Genomic DNA, 20,292 nt, shown 5'->3' with positions numbered 1-20,292 from the left:
CTTGGTGAGCATAAGAGACTTCTATCAAAAACATCAAAAAATGTTACCAACCCCAAACTTTTGAACGGTAGTGTACGTGTCGCTACTGGAAGTTCTAGAGAAAAGAAAGCTTAGATAAACCTTCAATATAATATTATATTATTTTCTTAAGTATACAGTTTGTGAAACTTTGAATCATTCACCTTGCTTGCTTATATCAGGTTACTGTTCTTACAGTCCAGTGTTAACCATGTTGTGTTGCAGTTTCTAAAAAAGTTATTGGACAACTGCAAAACCAATTTTACTTGTATTTGGTGTTAATTTTGGAGACTGAATGAAACTATGTAGATTTTCAAAATTATTGTGCGTAATATACATATATGTAACACCATCTTTGTTTGTGCTCTCTCTCTAGAACAATGTCACAGCCAATAAGGAGAAGGAGGAAGTGGAGGCAGCAAAGAAGGTATCCGAAGGCCAGGCAGGCCGACTGTCTCAGGAGGTCGAGAGACTCCGCAAGAGGGCACATGAACTGGAGAACGAAGTGGCCAAACTCAACCGCATCATCGATGAAGCCAAGCTGCAGGAGAGCAGGCTGGGGGAGCGAGCTGGCCGTCTGGAGGTACTTTCAGTCCTCCCTTTAGTTTGAGTGTGTAAAAGAAGCACACTTATATTTATACACATTTATATCGATTAGTTTTATATTGGTATTAGTATATTTACATTCTAATGGTTAAATCAACCCGAGGCCGTTTCCACAGATAAAGATTAAGATTGTCCTGTCTGGAATTCCATCAGCACTGATTCCCCATTAACTCTTCCCCTTTAGTCTGAGGACTAAAAGCTTTAATCTGTGTCTAGAAAAGCAGACACAGAGAAGTAAAACATCTGTAATGTGTTTGTTTGTAACTAGAAAGAGAAAAGGCAGTTGGAGGAGTCTCTCGCTGAGGTCAGGGAACAGGAAGAGGAAATGACCCGTGCAAACCACGCGCTTACCACTCGCCTAGAGGATGTGCAGGTGAGACCCGGGAAGCCCAGCTCTGAGCAGGAGCTGAGATTGCAAGAATCACGTTCGGTTGAGTTATTATGAATTTGTTGCTTTATGCACACTACCGTTCAAAAGTTTGGGGTCTGTAAGATTTTTTTAAATGTCTTTTATAATTACCAAGGATATGTAACAAATGTTATAAAGAGGTGCTCTACCAACAGAAGAGGAGGTGCAACCAAAAATCAAAACGCATATGAGCTGAACTAAGGTGCAACACTCACTCTTCAAAGTTCAAGCTTTATTAATTAAAACAACATGATGTTGTTTTAATTAATAAAGCTTGAACTTTGAAGAGTGAGTGTTGCACCTTTGTTCAGCTCATATACTTACCAAGGATGAATTTATTTGATTAAAGAAATTGTGAAATATTACAGTTTAAAATAACTGTTTTCTATTTTATATTATATTATATTATATTATATTATATTATATTATATTATATTATATTATATTATATTATATTATATTATATTATATTATATTATATTATATTATGACAAATTTTCCTCAAGTAACATTATTATTATTATTATTATATTATTTTGTGGAAAATGTGATGTTTTTTTAATGAATAGAAAGTTCAAAAGAACAGCATGTATTTGAAACGGAAATTTATTTTTGTAACAATATAAAAGTTCTACTGATACAGTTTTGATCTTTTTTTTTTCTTGCAGAATAAAAATATTAATATCTTTCATGATCTTTCCAACCCCAAACTTTTTAAAAGTAGTGTATAAGTCTGAATTAGAGGTGAAATAATAATAATATTTCTAAATAATGTCATTTTTACTGCTTCAGAAATGTATATGTTGTTTCATTTTGGTCACACAGTGTTAAAACTTATCTTTTCATCAACGTGACAATCAGAGTAGCATTACTGTTTTTTAATAATTGGGCAAAGGGAAGTCATGTTTTACTTTGTTAATTGATACTTTGCCATCCATAGAGAAACTTAACCAAAATGACTCAAGAGCACCATGAGCTGCAGGACCGACTAAAGGAGGAGAAAAGTCAGAAAGAGCAGTTTAAAAACACCAAGAATGAGATTGAAGATGAGAGGAGGCTGCTGGACCGAACTGTGGAGAAACTCCAACGGGAGGTGAGAGAATGGAGTTAACCCTGAATGATAATATGCTTTTTTTTAATCCTGCTTTCAGTACATGCTTTCTTTTGAATTCAATAGTTTTTAGTTTTTTTTTGTGTGTGTGATTTGTATCACAGACACCTGAGCTGCAGCCGATACATTTTTGAGGAATTGAAAATTTTGTTTTCCTCTGTCCTACTAGTTTTTCAATATCTCTCTCTGTCTGTGTAGATGAATGAGATAGTGGAGGCATCTCAGAGCTCAACTCAGGAGCTGCAGGAGCAGATAGACATGTATAAGGAGAAGAACCGGAGGGAGATGGCGGAGCTGCAGAAACAGCTGAGAGAGGGAGGACTGGAGCTGGAGAAATCCCGTCTTACTGCCAAGACCCTTCAGGAGGAGGTGGGTGGGGGAGAGCGGTTATATCAACAAAGTTCAGCAAAAACCATCAACCTGAAGCCAAGTCTAAAAAACTAAGCAGATCATTTCTAAATCCTGAAATGCACAAGTTCACAAACTCAACTGGACTAAACCAGCTGGTCTGTGCTACAACTGCTTTATCAAGACCCGTTCAGACCAAGAGCGATAACCATAACCATAACTAGTGTCCACACTAATGGACGATTTTGTTTTTTATAAGTGTGCACTCCAGTTATATCGTCTGCCACTTTAAAAGCTCAATCTCTTTAAAATCTGTGGATTCTAATTGGCTGTCAATGTTTTTAGCATTTATCAGCTGGAAAAAATAGTTCTGAAAGTGATTCCAATGAAATTTTACCTCCGTGTCATTAACGTTATAGTTTTGATGTGGACTTCCCTCTTCTTATAGAATCAGAATAATTATAAAAAAAATTTATAGTTGTCGTTATAGTTATCGTTAAAGTCCTTGGTTGACATAATCCCTTAAAAACAGTACTGTCGCGGTGTTATTGTTGATGATATTAGGTAATACCATGGTCCTTTGTTACTCAGAATATCAGAAAAAGAAAGAAAGAAAGAAAGAAAGAAAAAGAGCTTTATTGCCATATATGTAGGAGGAAAGTGCTACAAAAACATAATGTCCAAAACCGTGGTATTACCATAGTACATGTTCAGAAATGTCCCTTTATTATGCAGATTGTTTGACTTGGAATGCAGATAGGAAAATCTAATTTTTTTGGTAGGATTATCTTTGCTAAACATTTGAAAACGAAACACCGAGGAGCCTGTCAGTGTTTAAGCCCTTATGCTCAGAGTTTATGGTCTATTTATCCAACAGCACAAAAAAAATCATGTAAATATGGGAAGAGTATCTAGCCAAAGTTAAGTTTGCATTTCTTAAAAACCATGAGTTTCTGAAGAAGCATAACAGTCAGCTTGAATTATAATTTAATGTAAAATCCATCAAATGTCATGTTAAACATTTGCATAACTTCAGTGTTATTCAGTTGATCTCTGTCTCTCTGGAGATATCATCTTATCAACTCTCTCAGTGTTAAACGTCTGGAATGTTCCTTGCCACCATTAATCATCGGCCGACATTCTTTTGGCAGATCAGATTTTTCAATCACTTCAGTTCCTATTCGCAGTCCGTGTCTTTCAGTTTATGTACTCAACAACTCCAAGTGGGACTGACCTTTGACCTCTGCTGTTATGCGATTTAACCCTGTCACAGCACTGTGGCATTTGAGGAATGTTATTGTTTGTTATGGGAATCGGGCATTATTGGTCAGCCCTGTGAATGAGGTCCTGTGGAACAGTGGGGACTGGACCCACCCCCCCAATCTCATTAACACTTTATGAGCTGAGAACGAGAGTGTAATCTGGCCCACTTTCAGCACTCGGTCACTGACTGAATGTAATTCTGTGCTGCTGCCTGTGAAATACCAGTTCATGAGCGGAGAAGGGAAGAGAGCGTCAGAAAAGCAAACAATAAAAAGAAGAAAAGAGATGGAACAGTGAGACATCCTCCTCTGCACAGCTGTGTGTGAAGGAAGAGAAGGATGCTGTGTTCCTGTGGGGAGTGTTGGGTCTGAGCGATGACCTGCTGACACCTCATCCTCCCAGAATTCCATCGTGCACATGTTCTCCTCTCTGACACACTCTCCTCATACAGATCAATTACCTCACTCCTACAGCTGTTTCCTCTGGAGCAATATACCTCTGCTGCTAGCTTCTATAAAACCAAATCAAACACATCAAAACGTGCTGTATGCTTCTTACATGCAGAATACACAGTAACACATTTTATTCTACTTTCCTGAGTATTTGTTACCCAGTTTCTTTAAATCACAAGTAAAGATCAAAAATCATTTGTTCATCTTGAAGTGTACTCTTCACATGTGGTTAAGTTCACTCTAGACAAAAGCAGCATCTTGTGGCCAAAAATGTAACTGCAGCAACAGAACAGCAAAAAGTTGAACTCAAGTAAAAGAGAGATTCGTTTCACACATGTAGCACAGCATGAATATCATGGTACAAATTAAATGGTTATGACGTTTAGAGGAACTATATATATGTATATATATATATGGATCATCTGATATAGAGCCATATCACACTTCTGCTCCTGTGATAGATGTAAATTATAAATAAATATTGTTTATAATATCGTATATTATAAATCCTTCAACACTTACACTACTGTTTTGTTAAAGAAAATAATACATTTACTCAGCAAGGATCCATTAAATTGACCAAAAGTGGCAGAAATAATCAGCAAATAATTTTAGAATGTTACAGAAAATTTTTATTTCAAATAAATTCTGTTCTTTTGACATTTCTATTCATCATTTTTTTTCATCAAATAAATGCAGATTTGGTGAGCATAAGATTTTAAAAACATCAAATCTTCATGAATTTTATAAAGTAATGTCTATCCATCCATCCATCCAATTATAAATCCCTCACCACTTATGTATGTGTTTATTGGCATATTTAATTATGCTTTCAGACACCAATAAGAGAATTCTATCGGGTCACATTTTTACAATCCAATTAAAATCCACTACAGAATTCTGCACATTTTCTCCCTAAATCAGTTCTTAAAATGTGAAAATTGTTCATCTAGGCCTGTTTACAGCTATCCGAGTAGATGTAAAGGGTTTGACAGAGCCTAGAATGTGAATGTGTTTGTGTTTGTGTGTTTCAGCTGGCTCATGTGCAGGAGGATCTGCGGCAGTGTCAGACAGACAGAGATGAAGCGCTGGAGAGAGTGAAGGACCTGGAGCAGAAGGTTTACGAACTAGAGGTCGAGGCCGAGACCAAAGCCCACTCAAACGACAAAACCAGACAAGTTAAAGTCTTGGAGGTGCAGCACTAATGTCTTCTTTTTACTGTCGTCAACTTTTTATTGAACCGTTGACTATGTTGTAATGTAAATTTGTTGTAACATAGAAGGTGTTTTTATCTATCAATAGGACCGTCTGTCTGCGGTACAGGTTGAGCTGGAGGAGGAGAGACAGAGTGGAGACATGCTGATGGAGAGAATAGACAGAGGAAGAGAACAGGTGAGATCCTTTTGACACACTCACTTTTGTTGTGAATATTTTACAATAATAAATAGTGAAATTATTACAACTATGAAATGACACAAACGGAAATTATGCAGTGACCAAAACTATCTTATATTTTGGATTCTATAAGTCTAGATTACAGCTGTTATCCCCTATGTTTCTCTTTATGAGGTGTATTTACATATCTCCAAGCTTTTAAAGGTGCCCTCGAATGAAAAATTGAATTTATCTTGTCAAATAACAAGAGTTCCGTACATGGAAATGACATACAGTGAGTCTCAAACTCCATTGTTTCCTCCTTCTTATATAAATCTCATTTGTTTAAAAGACCTCCGAAGAACAGGCGAATCTCAACATAACACCGACTGTTACGTAACAGTCGGGGTGTACGCCCCCAATATTTGCATATGCCAGCTCATGTTCCCAACATTATGAAAGGGATTACACAAGGGCAGCCAGTATTAACGTCTGGATCTGCTGGTGAATCAACAGACTAGGTAAGCAAGCAAGAACAATAGCGAAAAATGGCAGATGGAGCAATAATAACTGACATGATCCATGATATCATGATATTTTTAGTGATATTTGTAAATTGTCTTTCTAAATGTTTCGTTAGCATGTTGCTAATGTACTGTTAAAGCAGAACTAAGTAACTTTTTTTACCTTCATAAATAGTTTTCTAAGTCCTTACGATGGTTAATTGACTTGTAGTGGTGTGTTTGAGGCGTGCACAAACCCCCTCTGGAACGTCTACGCCAGAATACAGCACTTGCAAGTTGAGCTGCACCGACCCGATACAATCTCGCTTCATGTTCACGTTCACGCGAGAGTGACAAAATGCTTTACGGTATTTCAATATACACATAGCGACCTCACTTTATAAGACAATTTCGAAAATTACCCACCTCCGTCGAGATTTCTTGTACTGTATTTGCAAAACTACTGCACTGGTGCGCGTTGTAGTCATTGTAGTCCAGAGCTGCGTTTGGAGTATTTACGACAGTGTGATTCACTGAAGGAACCTGTAGAGGGAGCTTCGCAAATCTTACTGAGTTCTGCTTTAAATGTGTTTAAAGTTACCATCGTTATTACTGTATTCACGGAGACAAGAGCCGTCGCTATTTTCATTATTAAACACTTGCAGTCTGTATAATTCATAAACACAACTTCATTCTTTATAAATCTCTCCAACAGTGTAGCATTAGCCGTTAGCCACGGAGTATAGCCTCAAATTCATTCAGAATCAAATGTAAACAATATAACAGTATACAATACTCACATAATCCGACGCATGCATGCCGCATGCATGACAAACACTTTGTAAAGATCCATTTGAGGGTTATATTAGCTGTGTAAACTTTGTTTATGCACTGTTCAAGGCAAGCGCGAGCTCCGTGGGCATGGAGCAGGAGAATTAAAGGGCCAGTAGCCCTGAATCGGCTCATTTATAATGATGCCCCAAAATAGGCAGTTCAAAAATGAAGTAAAAAAAATCTATGGGGTATTTTGTGCTGAAACTTCACAGACACATTCAGGGGACACCTTAGACTTTTTAAAAAAAGTCCTAGGGCACCTTTAAACTGAAGGATTGCATGAATGCAATTGTGAAATATGTGCTGCTCATAATGTACATTGAAGTCTTTTCAAGATCTCCATGAGTACTTTGTTACAAGCCACACACACACACACACTGTTCAATCCTGGTAAAATACAAGTGACAGAATTAAACTTGAACACTTGATCCACTGTTGGGTTCTTCTTTTAAAAGTCGCACTCAAGATTCAGAGTTAATTCACACCAGAGTGAGAGAAAGATGGAGTGGGAGTGCATTGTAAAAGGAGCTTGCGTAATCGTTCTCTTTGGCAGCTTGCCTCTTGGTGAAAGAGTGCCTGTCTGAATTTCAGCCATCAATTAAGAACTCTCTCTAAAGCTCCACTCTGGACAAAATATGCGAGCGGCCAGGCATCTCAAGTCGCCAGTGGCAAAGCTCACTCTGAAATCATTTTGGTGAAACGTCCAGAATCGCCCAAGCAGAGGTTTAAAGCAAGCAGTCTTAGAGAAGTCTTCCTTCCTGACCGATAAGGCCGGAAAAGGGAACATTTCGCAATTCGAGGCAAAGAAGATACAAGTTTCCTGAGAAACAAGCTCTGTTCTACAATGTCAGTCTTAAAGTGTTGCTTCATTGCTTTTTATGGAAGCAAGACAGACTTTTATGTGTACTTGGAAAAGTTTGTTTTTTGAAACAAGCCATTTAATTTCAGAATCATGCATCATTTGGTTGGACCCATGACTCTTGAACTTTCTTCACAGGTAGCCCAAATTTGTCCCCTTGCTTATTGTTTCCAAAAGCTAATTTGGCACGTTGGTCCAACTGCACCTGTCGCACTACATTTAGACCCCTTAAAAAGCGACAAATCTAGACCAGGGCTGAAGACGTGATTAATAGATTATGAAGGAGAGGAGCGTGTGAGCTTTTTTTAATTGTCTGGAAATAGAGAATCGAGGCAAACATAATGACACAATAGTGTTATGCTAAGGCCGAGGTGAGTTTCCGTGGAAACAGTAGAGGGCTCTGTGGAGACGGGGTGGGTTACAGAAGTGGGGGGTGGTGTCAGGATGGGCACACCTGCGTCCGTGGCAGCAGGTGCATGAGCGGCTGTCTAAATGAGAGTAATCTCCCGCTCTTTGCTCACATGCTCTCTGGCTCTCTCCCTCTCTCTCTGTCTGTATTGCTCTCGCTCGCTTTCGTGCTTTGATTAGTTTCAGTGTGTTTTCTGCTCTGCTGACGCAGCGCCCTGCAGGGTAGAGCGGCACACACAACCCATCCCTCATCCCTGAGCCCCGCTGTCACACGCTAATTGGCATAAAATATCATCCACTCTTAGTGCCTGGCAGCAGACAAAAAGAGCCATCTTTTCTTCTTCGATCAATTTCTATTTCTCCTTTTCAATTTTTATCCCTTCTTTCATATCTGTCTTCACTGTCTTAAGGCAAGTCGTCTCTATCTTTTTAACAACTTTTGTGCATTTTATGCTTTGGAAGACTGGGGTCCATGAGAAATATCGTCTGTTTGGAGAATTTCAGGCAGGTGCTTTGTAAATGTTTTGGAGGAATTATAGAAAAATGTGAACATTCAAGTTGGGTAATGGGAAAAAAAAGAGTAAACAGCTGTACATGATGTTATCCATCAACATCTAATAATGTTTCAACGTTCCAATTTGAGAAAAAAAACTTTAGAAAGGTAAAACTTATGGTGGCCCAGTAGTGCACAACACAACAAAATTAAAAAAGCAAACATAAGTTCACAACACAACGAAATCGAGCCACAACACAACGAAATCAAGCCACAACACAACGGAAATGCTCCCGACCACTAGAGGGCTCTCAGAGCTCGGTAAAGTTAGTATTCCTTGCCAATGTTTTATAGAGTCGGCAGTAATATCAATACCACGATTAGTTTCAACAGTATGTAACCATCGTATATCGACATGAAATATTAATTCAAAATCACCTACGTGCAAAATAGCTTCATATTTATACTTGTGAATGAGTTGACGCGCTACCCCAGCGCATGATAAAGGGAACATCCACCAATTCCACCAAGTGGTTAAAACATATAATTTGTATTCATTAAAATTACTTTTAACATTTAAAAACAGACATATTCATATTCCAAAGCTCGTCAGTCTTACCAACAGGAACTAACAACCTTTTGTAATTTGAACATGTCTGTTTTTAAAAGTTAAAAGTAATTTTAATGAATACAAATTATACGTTTTAACCACTTGGTGGAATTGGCAGACGTTCCCTTCAGCTATTGTAAACGTAGTTAATTTTTAATTAATATTTCATGTCGATATACAGTGCTTACATACTTAAAACTAATCATGGTATTGATATCTTTGTAAAACTGTCGACTTTATAAAACAGTGGCAAGGAATAGTAATATTACCGAGCTGTGAGAGCCCCCTAGTGGTCGGGAGCATTTCTGTTGTGTTGTGGCTTGATTTCATTGTGTTGTGGCTTGATTTCGTTGTGTTGTGGCTTGATTTCATTGTGTTGTGGCTTTATCCCGTTGTGTTGTGGCTTTATTCCGTTGTGTTGTGAACTTATGTTTGCTTTTTTAATTTCGTTGTGTTGTGCACTACTGGGCCACCATAAAAAACTACATACACTACCATTCAAAAGTTTGGGGACAGTGTCATTTTTTTTAAAAGAATTTAATATTTTATTCAGCAAGGATCCATTAAACTGATCAAAAGTGACAGTAAAGACATTTATGATTTTACAAAAGACTTCAAAGAATCCTGAAAAACGATTTCCACAAAAAAATTTTTACTTTTTTTAACATTGATAATGATGTTTTTTAAGCAGCAAATCAGTATATTAGAATGATTTCTGAAGGATCATGTGACTCTGAAGGCAGGAGTAAAGGCCTGTTCACTCTAAGAATGATAACTATAAAGATAACTATAGCGATAATAACTATATCAGCATCCACACCAACGCATGATATTGTTCTGTTTATTCTAAGCGTGCGCTGCAGTTTTGTCATCTGCCACTTTAAATGCTAACTCTTTAAAGCAGGATGGATTCTGATTGGCTGTCAATGTTTTTAAAGTTTATTATCAATTATCAAAAAAATCGTTCTGAAAGTGATTCTAATAATATTGTTTCTCTGTGCTGTTATTGTAGTTGTGTGGACTCTGCTATTCTTATATATTTAGAATGATTTTATCGATATAAAAATCGCTATCATTTATCCTTGGTGTCAACGGGCTTAATGGCTTTGCCATCACAGGAATAAATTACATTTTTAAAATATCTTCAAATAGAAACAACTATTTTAAATTTAAATTGTGATAATATTTCACAATATTACTATTTTATTGTATTTTTGATCAAGTAAATGCAGTCCTGGTGAGCATAAGAGTTTAAATGTTTAAAAATCATATTGACCATAAACTTTTGAACAGCAGCGTGTCACCAAATGATTTGCTTTTTAAAAACTATTATAAATTATCATGAAAATATATGTCTTTTATGGCCTTTTAGGGCTCCTTTTTCCAAATTGTATGAAGCAAAATGTAAAGAGCAGACGAGACAGGGAAAAATTCACAAACTGGCATGTTTTTAGTTGGGGAGGAGGTTGTTATTGTTGGTGTGTTGCTTTAGGGAGGTTTGCCATTAATGTTTGTGTTGCTGTGTTTGTGTGACAGTTGGAACAGATGAGGAATGAGCTGATGCAGGAGAGAGCCAGCAGACAGGATGTGGAGTGTGACAAAATCTCCCTGGAGAGACAGGTAAAAACAAACCCGTCTGACTCTGATCGATGCCTTAAACCAACCGTCATCTGCTCCTGTTGCTTTCGACCTCTGCAACTAGCAAAGCTGTAACCTTCTTTACATTTAATTATACATTCCTTTTTTCTTTTCTGTGTCAAGAATAAGGATCTGAAGAGCAGGATTGCTTATCTGGAGGGATCTCACAAGCCTAGTAAAGAGGGATTGGTGGCCCAGCTGGAGAACCGCATCCAGGAACTGGAGGAAAGACTAGAAGGAGAGGAGAGGTAAATGAGAAAACAAATGCAAGTGGTGTACTAGACATCAAATCAGTTGATTTGTGTAAAATGTTTGGTATTAAGTAAAAAAAAAAGTAACTTCATTAAATATGTAATAGGGAACGAGCTAACTTGCAGCTGGCGAATCGTCGGCTAGAGCGTAAAGTGAAGGAGATGATGATGCAAGTAGATGAAGAGCATCATTCACTGCAGGATCAGAAAGATCAGGTCAGTAAACATCCTTCCACTGAGAGGAAATCATAAGAAAGAGAAAATCTTCTAAGCTAACTTTCTTTTTAACCCACTTTTGCACATTTTATGAAAGCATTTTCTTTAAAAGAGTCAATTTTCTTGCATAGATGGATTGCTAAAATCAAAAACTAATTTTGGAAATAATATTCAGTGGGTCTTTTAGGTATGTTGCAACACTGTGCAACAATGTTGAATTGTGATGAATCTGTACTCAATATTGTACTTATCTGATGTGGTGTGTATGTGTGCAGTTGAACTTGCGCCTGAAGGCTCTGAAGAGGCAGATGGATGAGGCGGAGGAAGAGATCGACCGCCTGGAACACAACAAGAAGAAACTGCAGAGAGACTTGGAGGAGCAGCAGGAGGCCAACGAACAACTCCAGAGTCAGCTCAAAGCACTGCGCAGTGAGATGAGGTAACGATTCAAACCTTGCTGAGATAAATACAGTAATGCTGATCTGGGTTTAACTCTGAACACCAGGATGTCAGCTAAAGCAATTCATTACCACTGATGGAATGGCATCTCACAGACTATGTGCAGTAGAAATCAAGCCGTACTCTTTATGTCTGTCCAGGTATATGATACAATGGCTACTTTCATACTGTCAGTTTGAGATTTGGGTCTCCAAATGTCCCGTTCACACAGCAAATTATAGTAGCATCACGAATACTGTCTGTATGAATGTGCAATGGGCGTCAAGTACATATTCTCTTATCAGTAACTATACAATACACACAAATTCTGACCCTTATGGTTTTCAAGACATATCTCCGTCACTGTAAGTTACGTATCGAAACTACACATGAAAACACTAGGTAGACATGCATTTGTGCAGCGCAAAGCATCTCTCTCGCACCGTGTGACGTGAGAAGACAACTACTTGTCCAGTCTGGTTCCGTTCAGAGCGCGGGATTTCCAAAAATGCAGTTGCGAGTCCTGAAAATTTCCGGATGTCACTCCCGTAAATAACTGAACTGGGTGTGAATGTAACTGTATTAACCCTCTGCCGCTGTTCGGGTCTTTTTGACCCCAAATGATGATTTCTGAAATTAAAAAAATGTTCTCTTTGTCCAAATGGCATGAGACTTTGTTCGATTGTCAACACTTTCTATATCTACAAATAAAAAAATGAATTGGAATGATATCTGTTTTTATGTTAGTGTGAAAAAAAAAAAGTAACACTCGTGCTGTTCGGGCAACAAAATGTAATTTTGTAACAGAATAATTGTTTTGGTTTTTTTTAAACAAATGTAATTTTACTCTGTTTATTAATGTTTTTACTCAACATTTATGCAGTTTTTGGAGGATTTATGGTATATTATAAATGTATATAAATAGGTTAAAAAATATTTTCTACAAAAGCAGCTTTTTATGTAAAATTCACTTTATAAAAGACCCACATTTCTAACTTTCATTCATGAGGATAACATGGATAATTTGACATGGTTTAGTGTAAGATTTTTGCCCATCTTTTGGAAAATGCAGTTTTAAAAGTAAAAAATTATCACTTTATCCAGTAGATGGCCGCAGAGCTCGAGTATTTGCTATGTGCTATTTGACTAACTGAAAGACATCTTTTCACAAGTTTTTTTTGCAGTTGGATTTACATCTACATTATTATGAAATCACACTTATAACAATAAAAAATTCTTTTTTGTCAAAGTTTAGCATTTTTTGTACTGAAAAAAAAAAAATCAGTTATATTACATATTAAGTATAAATAAATGACATGAACATCAAAATGCAATGAACTGAACAGCAATAACAAATGAGCAAATAAAGCACATGGATTCTATGTGTGTGTGTGTGTGTGTGTGTGTATGATCATTTTGCATTGTGGATGTTTTAAAGTGTGCCACTTCATTTCTGTCTGTGTGTTCTGCATTGTTTCTGTCTGATTTCGAGGATGAATTTTGTCCATTTTCTAAGCGGGATCTGAAAAACTGATTTTCTTCAGTACAAAAAATTGTTATTGTTATAATTGTGATTTCATAATATTTAGATATGAATCCAACTGAAATAAACTTGTGAAACATGTCTTTTACTTTAAAAACTGCATTTTCCAAAAGATGGGCAAAAATCTTACACCTAACCATGTCAAATTATCCATGTTATCCCCATGAATGAAAGTTAGAAATGTGGGTCTTTTATAAAGTGAATTTTACATAAAAAGCTGCTTTTGTATAACAAACAAAATATTTTTAAATTTATTTATATAAATTTAAAAAATATCATAAATTCTCCAAAAATTGCACAAATGTTGAGTAAAAACATTAATAAACTGAGTAAAATGACATTTGTTAAAAAAAAATACTTATTTTGTTACAAAATTACATTTTGTTGCCTGGGGTCTCCAGAGACCCCGAACAGCACGAGTGTCGACCCCAAACGAACAGCGCCAGAGGGTTAAGGACACAAATACAGGACTGACAACTGTATTCTGCTCTTGTGGCCAATGTGTTATAGAATATTTGAAGGATTAAATACAGAGCAAGCACATAATGAAAGCCAATTGTAGTCTGTCAACCAGGCTTTGCTCCTTTTTTTCCAAATGCCTTGTGCGGAATTACGTTGTATGTTGGAATTATGTTGAATTACGATGTGTACGTTCCTGGAAAAAACTCAAGACTACAATCGAGGCATTTCAGGGAGTTCAGAAACTGTGCTTACTGATATAGAGAATCACTCCCTTTGGTGTAGACTTTGTGCTTTGTAACTTTGCAGACCATTTTCATGCTCAAACCGCAGCATTTCACACTAAAGAAAAGTTGAACATGTAAAAAAGCATAATAAGACACTTTAAAGATGGACATCACCTTTTCAAGTCTGAACTCAAAAAGGGAGGTGACAGTTAAGGGGTTAATATATAGAAAATGATACTTGCGTCCTTTAGACTAACTAAAAATGCCCATTTTTGTTAACCCACAAGGCGTAAGAACAACTCTGCACCAGTCCTGAACGCCGATGATGATGATGACGACGACGACGATGATATCAGCACTGATGGCGAGACCTACTTCAGCTCTTCATCTGGCTACAAGCGTTCCAGCAGTCCTGCCTTCATCTCCAATTTCTCTCGGTGAAAACACGATTGAAAAACTGGGAAGGAAATATAAAGAAAGATGGAAAAATATATTTGTGCTCTGTTATAAACTCTTTGCCACAATTTCATGTAACCATGAGCCCAATCCCAATGCCTTTTCCCCATGATTATATATTTTTGCTAGATTTTTGTACAAGTAATCTTTTATGTGTTCAACCCTATTGGAAGTTGTATAGCACTGTATATCTGTGTTAAATACAATGTTTCTCAAGTTTTAGTTTTTTTTTTACTGTTAAACGTCTTCACAGTTCCACTGAATACACTGACATAAACAGCCTTTTAATGTTGCAAAAATGCCATTTGTTATTTAACTATCCGGAATGTGAAGGACTGACAGATCTTTTTCAAGGAAATTCATACAATACATAGTAAGGGAAGTATGTATGAGGGAATTTTTATACATAAAAACATACAGTTATGGCCAACAGTTTTTTTTTTTTATGAACATGCAGATATGTTATTTTTCTATTCATATGAAGCTGCTTTCACTTCTGTAAATTTTCAATTCATTTTCAACATTATTCCAGACATAAGCGCCTTGAAAATGTGCAGAGGTGCTCTGTTGCAACTGGCTGCACCAATCCATACACCTGAAATGTTACATTGTGCTAAAACATTTATGTTTCCAGGAGTTATCATTCCTTTCTGAAACACAAAACAGTGTTATGAATCAAATCGTATGAGCCTGTTGTATTATAGAAATCATTTAGAACTGGTTTCACTAAACCTTTATGCCACTAATGGGATGCTGCCATGTACCTGCTCAAATGTGAAAGCATCTGTGTGCCTGTTGTTTGAGAGGTGGAAGAGATGTCCTTCCTTATGCAAACATTGTATATTACTGTTCTGACAATCACCCTTTGGAGAACACTGTGATGATTTGCACTGTATGTTGAAGTGAACTCTTTGTGTGTCTGGTGCTTAAATGTTGTTTAATGGAACAAAAAGCACTATTATTAGACATTAGTGCATCTTTTTTAAGGTTCAAAAATGAATCCTGCTTCTACCTCTTTGTAAACATCTACATTTAAAAAAAACAAATAAACTCCACAGTTATTCCCATGATGCTCAGTCTTTGTTTTCCATTCCTTGATTTTCTTATTTGTCCATTTGTGTACAGGGCGTATGGTTTAAAATATAATGGAAATAAATCACCATCAAGAGTGTCATTAATGTGTATAAAATGAATTTCTGTCCATTGCGTATTTTGTCATTCCTCTAGTCCAGACGTTCTCAACCAGGGGGCTTCTGCAAACTTCAAAGGGGCACCAATAAGTCTTAAAATTATTTAAAATACTGTAGTTATTTATTTTACAATCTAAAAAATAAAGATGTACAACATTAAACTGACAAGATTTTATTTATTACAGCAGAAGTACCACAGGTAATTATCAGTATAGATTGGCAGGCCTTGAATTTTTGAGAAAAGGGATCCTTGGAGTCAATAAGTTGAGAAGAGGACTGCATATGTGTGCTGCTGTCAATGTCTTTGAATGTCTCAGCTGAGCACCAGAGAAGAAGCCTGAGCCCCTCAACAAATCTTCTAGGCTATTGTCTTTAGGTCTGATCTGTTCTGTTGCAGCACAAAACAATCTAACCTCCTGATGTGAGAGGAGCATCTTAGTCTAACGAGCAGAGATTCTTGGAAAAACCAAGACTCGTCAGGGTGGGGCTGTACAGTGAAGATCCATTCCTGAAATTCCAAGCCCACTCCTCACACACACACACAGACACAGTGCTTTTGTTATGAAAATGGTTTCTTTGATAAACTACTATTATTATAATTATATCTGTGGTAAATTATTTTAGGTCAGGAATTTTAAAAACAAGTTACTTTTTGAACGTTGAGTTTTGGTGATTTACAGCTCTCTACTGTCCTCTTCCGTTTAGTTAGAAGTACTGCAGGTTTGAAAATGTAAACAATGTCAACACAGTACCGAAGCAATTATTTATTAACTAAATCGTATAATTTGAATTAGGACTTATCTTTCGGAATAAAAAAAAACAAAACAAAAAGTGCTAAATCATGTAGCCTAATGTTTTCAAAGCACTCAAATTTATGTAACTGATTTTTTAAATTTATTTTTTTGTCTAGCAGCTAATGTTGTAAATACTGTAGCTATGTAATACCTCTTGTTCTTTTGGCATTGAATTAAAAATTTACAACCCTGCTGCCCAGACTATGACCTCAGCTACTGGCCATTAATCACAGTATAATTGAGGAACTGACTCCAACAAACAAACAAACAGATTATAATGACACCATCTGGTAGTCAGAAAACCTTACAAAATACATACTTACATAACTTTTATGATCATTTCATGATAATTTCACAAGCAGATTGCAGATACACCTTTTAAAATTATACAAAAAAAAAAAAAAGCGAATTGTGCTTTTTCAGAAATCTCACTGCCACAATGCTGTGTTGTGAGGGATGTTTTAAAAAGTCCAGTGTCTTTGAAAAGTAATGTCACTTCAACAAGCAACACAATTTTATATATCATTTGTGTCAATTGTGCACCAAACGTACAGAAAAAGTATGCATATATAAGTTTACTAGGGTTTAAATAGTGGTTTTCAAATGTTCTCAAACATCTTAACATGAAGGCCCCCACTGTTGAACATAATATAAGAAGACCTTCTTCTGGAATTTTGGTCTTCTGGTATTCAATTAATTCATTTAAACACAATTCATTTTGTGATTCAAGATTCTGATTCTGTGTTTTTTTCAATAATAATAATAATTATTGAGAGAGGAAAAAGGAAATATGATTTCAGAACTGAAATCATATGAAACTTTACCCTAAGAATGAGCAATTGCAATTGTATGCATACTATATCAAACATTACTAATAAATAGACTTGAGATAAACAGGATTAGTGATGCTTGACTGAACAGTCATCTGGGGCATGTTTGTTCCTATAGCGGGAGGGAAATTTTATGATGAGCAGACTAATGAATCCTAATGGTGTGCAGTGACCCCTAACAGACAGGCTCTATTAGGGGCTGGACCATCACCAGTCTGAATGAGAACAGGAAGTTGTTTGGCCGCCAGAGCTCATTTTATATTTTAAACTCATCTATTCACATCACTGTTTTCTCATTCTGGGGGATGTCCTTGTCTTTATTGTGTCTTGAGAGTCACAAAGAGAGAGTTAACAGGGCACAGGATTTTCTCTTGCCCTTTATGTTGTTTCTGTCTGTGATTTTTCCCCTCACTATCATGTTTTCACCACATTCATTTTTTATTTGTCTTTAATGCAGTCTACTTGAACTATTTTATTACTTCTGTATTTGTATACCAACACGTTTTGCTATATCTGCGATTCTGTAAGAGATCTTGGCTTTTTCTGGGAGACTTGTTTGTTTCATTGCATTTGATGTGAGTTTATCTAATGCCATTATCCTTTATAACTTTTGTTGTATACCCTTAAATGCCCTTGAGATACTCTGGACTTACTGCTGGTTAATTAAACCCAATAATCCAGTTCATTTTAAGGAAATCCATCAATTCTTAGTTGATTTAAACTGTTGAGAGTAGTAAAATACACAGTAAAAATGGTAAGTACACTAACGTTCAAACGTTTGGAGTTGGTATGATGATATTTTACAATATTATGAAATATTACTACAATTTAAAATAACTGTTTTCTATTTTAATATATTTTAAAATGGTATTTACTCCTGTGATGGCATTACTCCAGTCTTCAGTGTCACAATATCCTTCAGAAATCATTCTAATATAATGATTTGCTGAAAAATTTAATACAGTTGTGCTCCTTAATATGTTTGTGGAAACCGTGATACATTTTTTTCAAATTCTTTTGATACTTTGATGTCCAAAAGAACAGCATTGATTAGAAATAGAAATCTTTTGTAACATGATGAATGTCTTTACTCTAACTTTTGATCATTTTAATGCATCATAGCTGAATAAAAGTATTAAATTCCTTTAAAAAAAAATCATACTGACCCCAACAGTAGTGTTTGTCAAACTGACTTTGTGTAGGCAGACTCAAAAAAACATCTGCTGTGACAAAAAACACAAGTGGGTGTTCATCTAAAACACCACAGTCACAGACAACATTTTCCTAAGTGTTACTTATAAATGTCAAATAACCAGTTCTCAGAGCTCAGTCTTTGTCTACTGTGTGGACATCATCACAGAGTAAGATGTTGTTAGACAGTCAATCTGCTGTAATGACTCACCTGTCAGCCGCAGGTGAAACTGCTGTACATGTCATGGCAAATGAAAACAAGACAATTATTCCAAGACACCAGTGCTGGTTAAACAATACATGTTGTTGCTTATCACATCGTGGAGATCTTTCAGGTGCCTTCTGAGATGTGTTGTTTTTAGTTTACTTTTTTATATATATAATATGGGTTTGAAAGTGAATTTAATGCTGCATTACATAACATCCATGACTATGTTTAGCTACTATAATACAGCTCAGCCAACCATGTGCTGTTCACAGTCCATGTTAAAATCCACAGGAACACTACAATAAGGTAAAGCACTTTGCTATTATTCCAGGCAGGATTTGCCATTTGTGTTGAATTGCAAAAAAAAAAAAAAAGTATGGCAAAATTGAATTGTACCAACTTACAGCTCACCCACCAAACCAAAGTGGTGGAATCTGCCTCAGCAGAACAGAACAGAATTACTCCCATACAGATTTAGACCTCTTTCTATGGTTAAATGTCATGCTTTTTATTTGTTAGTATTCATTGATTGAGTTTGTCTCTTTGAATAAGACGCCTTAAAATGTAAATGTTTCTGTAATAAGTAAGTCTACTCCCCTTCTCTGTACATAACCTCTACAAACAAACAGTTTATTTGCAGACTGTATTTCTGCCAGTTTTTCTAGTCGTCTCTTTTTCCCACTCTCTGTTTTTCTTCCTTTTCCTGTTGTCACTCCTCATCTCATCTCATCTAAGAAATGTGCCTGATCTGCACCTCAGAGAATCCAGCCCATCTAGTAAGACCAGGTAAGAAATGTGACAATACAGAAATAACACAATGAGGGAGGTATATGTAGGCTCCTAGCTCACTTTTTCTTTTCCCTGTTAACTGGGTGCTGTCAGGCATAACTGTAGGTGAGGTGAGCTGGATGGAGGGATGTAACAGTGTTTACCAGTAATGTGTTGTGACTGAGTAATGATTTAAACTTGATTAATATGTCACATAAGGAAGACAAAGCAGCTGTGTAGATTTATCTTCAGATCAGACTGAGAGAGAATTCATCTGACGTATGCTACATCCTGTTTTAGCATTAATGTGGAAAAGCTCCACAGCCAGGAAAATGGTGTAATGTGTTGTTCTTTAAAAACAGTCAATAGTTCCTTTGAATAATTGATGTAGTTACTGTATAAATCCATTCAATTTTATGCAGGTGTGCTTTAGTAGTACCTACATGAGCACTGTTTACAAGCCTGCGGATAGTAAAGCATTCAGTGGTCTAAATCTTAAACATGCCTGACAAATTATTGCTATATCAAAATAAAACATAAATAGTAAATTAAATAATTTGTAATCAGTAATTTGTTTATATTGTGTTGATTTTTCACCTTGGACTTAGACTGACACCTAGTAGCTATTCGAGCATATACTATATAACGAGCAGTATTGCACAAAAAAATAGGTTGTCAGGGTGGTTAATTTAGTTTTTTATTCACGTTTTTAAATTGACACTGTGATTCCTTTTATTTTTAATCAGTTCAAGATCGGTCATACAACACTGCAGTTAACTTATCACACTACATCCA

At 36.2% G+C, this 20,292-nt stretch overlaps 1 protein-coding gene across 1 annotated transcript in view; it reads left to right on the top strand.

Annotated features, from left to right (window-relative positions):
* Positions 1-15,586, top strand: part of cgnl1 (cingulin-like 1) — a 37,565-nt gene extending 21,979 nt beyond the window's left edge. Inside the window, exons 9-19 of the mRNA XM_048185061.1 lie at positions 395-601; positions 893-997; positions 1,974-2,126; positions 2,343-2,513; positions 5,242-5,400; positions 5,510-5,599; positions 10,825-10,908; positions 11,050-11,174; positions 11,285-11,393; positions 11,669-11,832; positions 14,348-15,586. Coding sequence (XP_048041018.1) covers positions 395-601; positions 893-997; positions 1,974-2,126; positions 2,343-2,513; positions 5,242-5,400; positions 5,510-5,599; positions 10,825-10,908; positions 11,050-11,174; positions 11,285-11,393; positions 11,669-11,832; positions 14,348-14,501 — 1,521 coding nt within the window. The 3' untranslated portion in view covers positions 14,502-15,586. The remainder of the gene's footprint in view (positions 1-394; positions 602-892; positions 998-1,973; positions 2,127-2,342; positions 2,514-5,241; positions 5,401-5,509; positions 5,600-10,824; positions 10,909-11,049; positions 11,175-11,284; positions 11,394-11,668; positions 11,833-14,347) is intronic.
* Positions 15,587-20,292: the final 4,706 nt, after the last annotated feature.

This window comes from Megalobrama amblycephala, linkage group LG3, assembly GCF_018812025.1.
Source record: "Megalobrama amblycephala isolate DHTTF-2021 linkage group LG3, ASM1881202v1, whole genome shotgun sequence".
In the NCBI taxonomy this organism is placed as follows: Eukaryota; Metazoa; Chordata; class Actinopteri; order Cypriniformes; family Xenocyprididae; genus Megalobrama; species Megalobrama amblycephala.
This window is presented reverse-complemented; position numbering and strand designations above follow the sequence as displayed.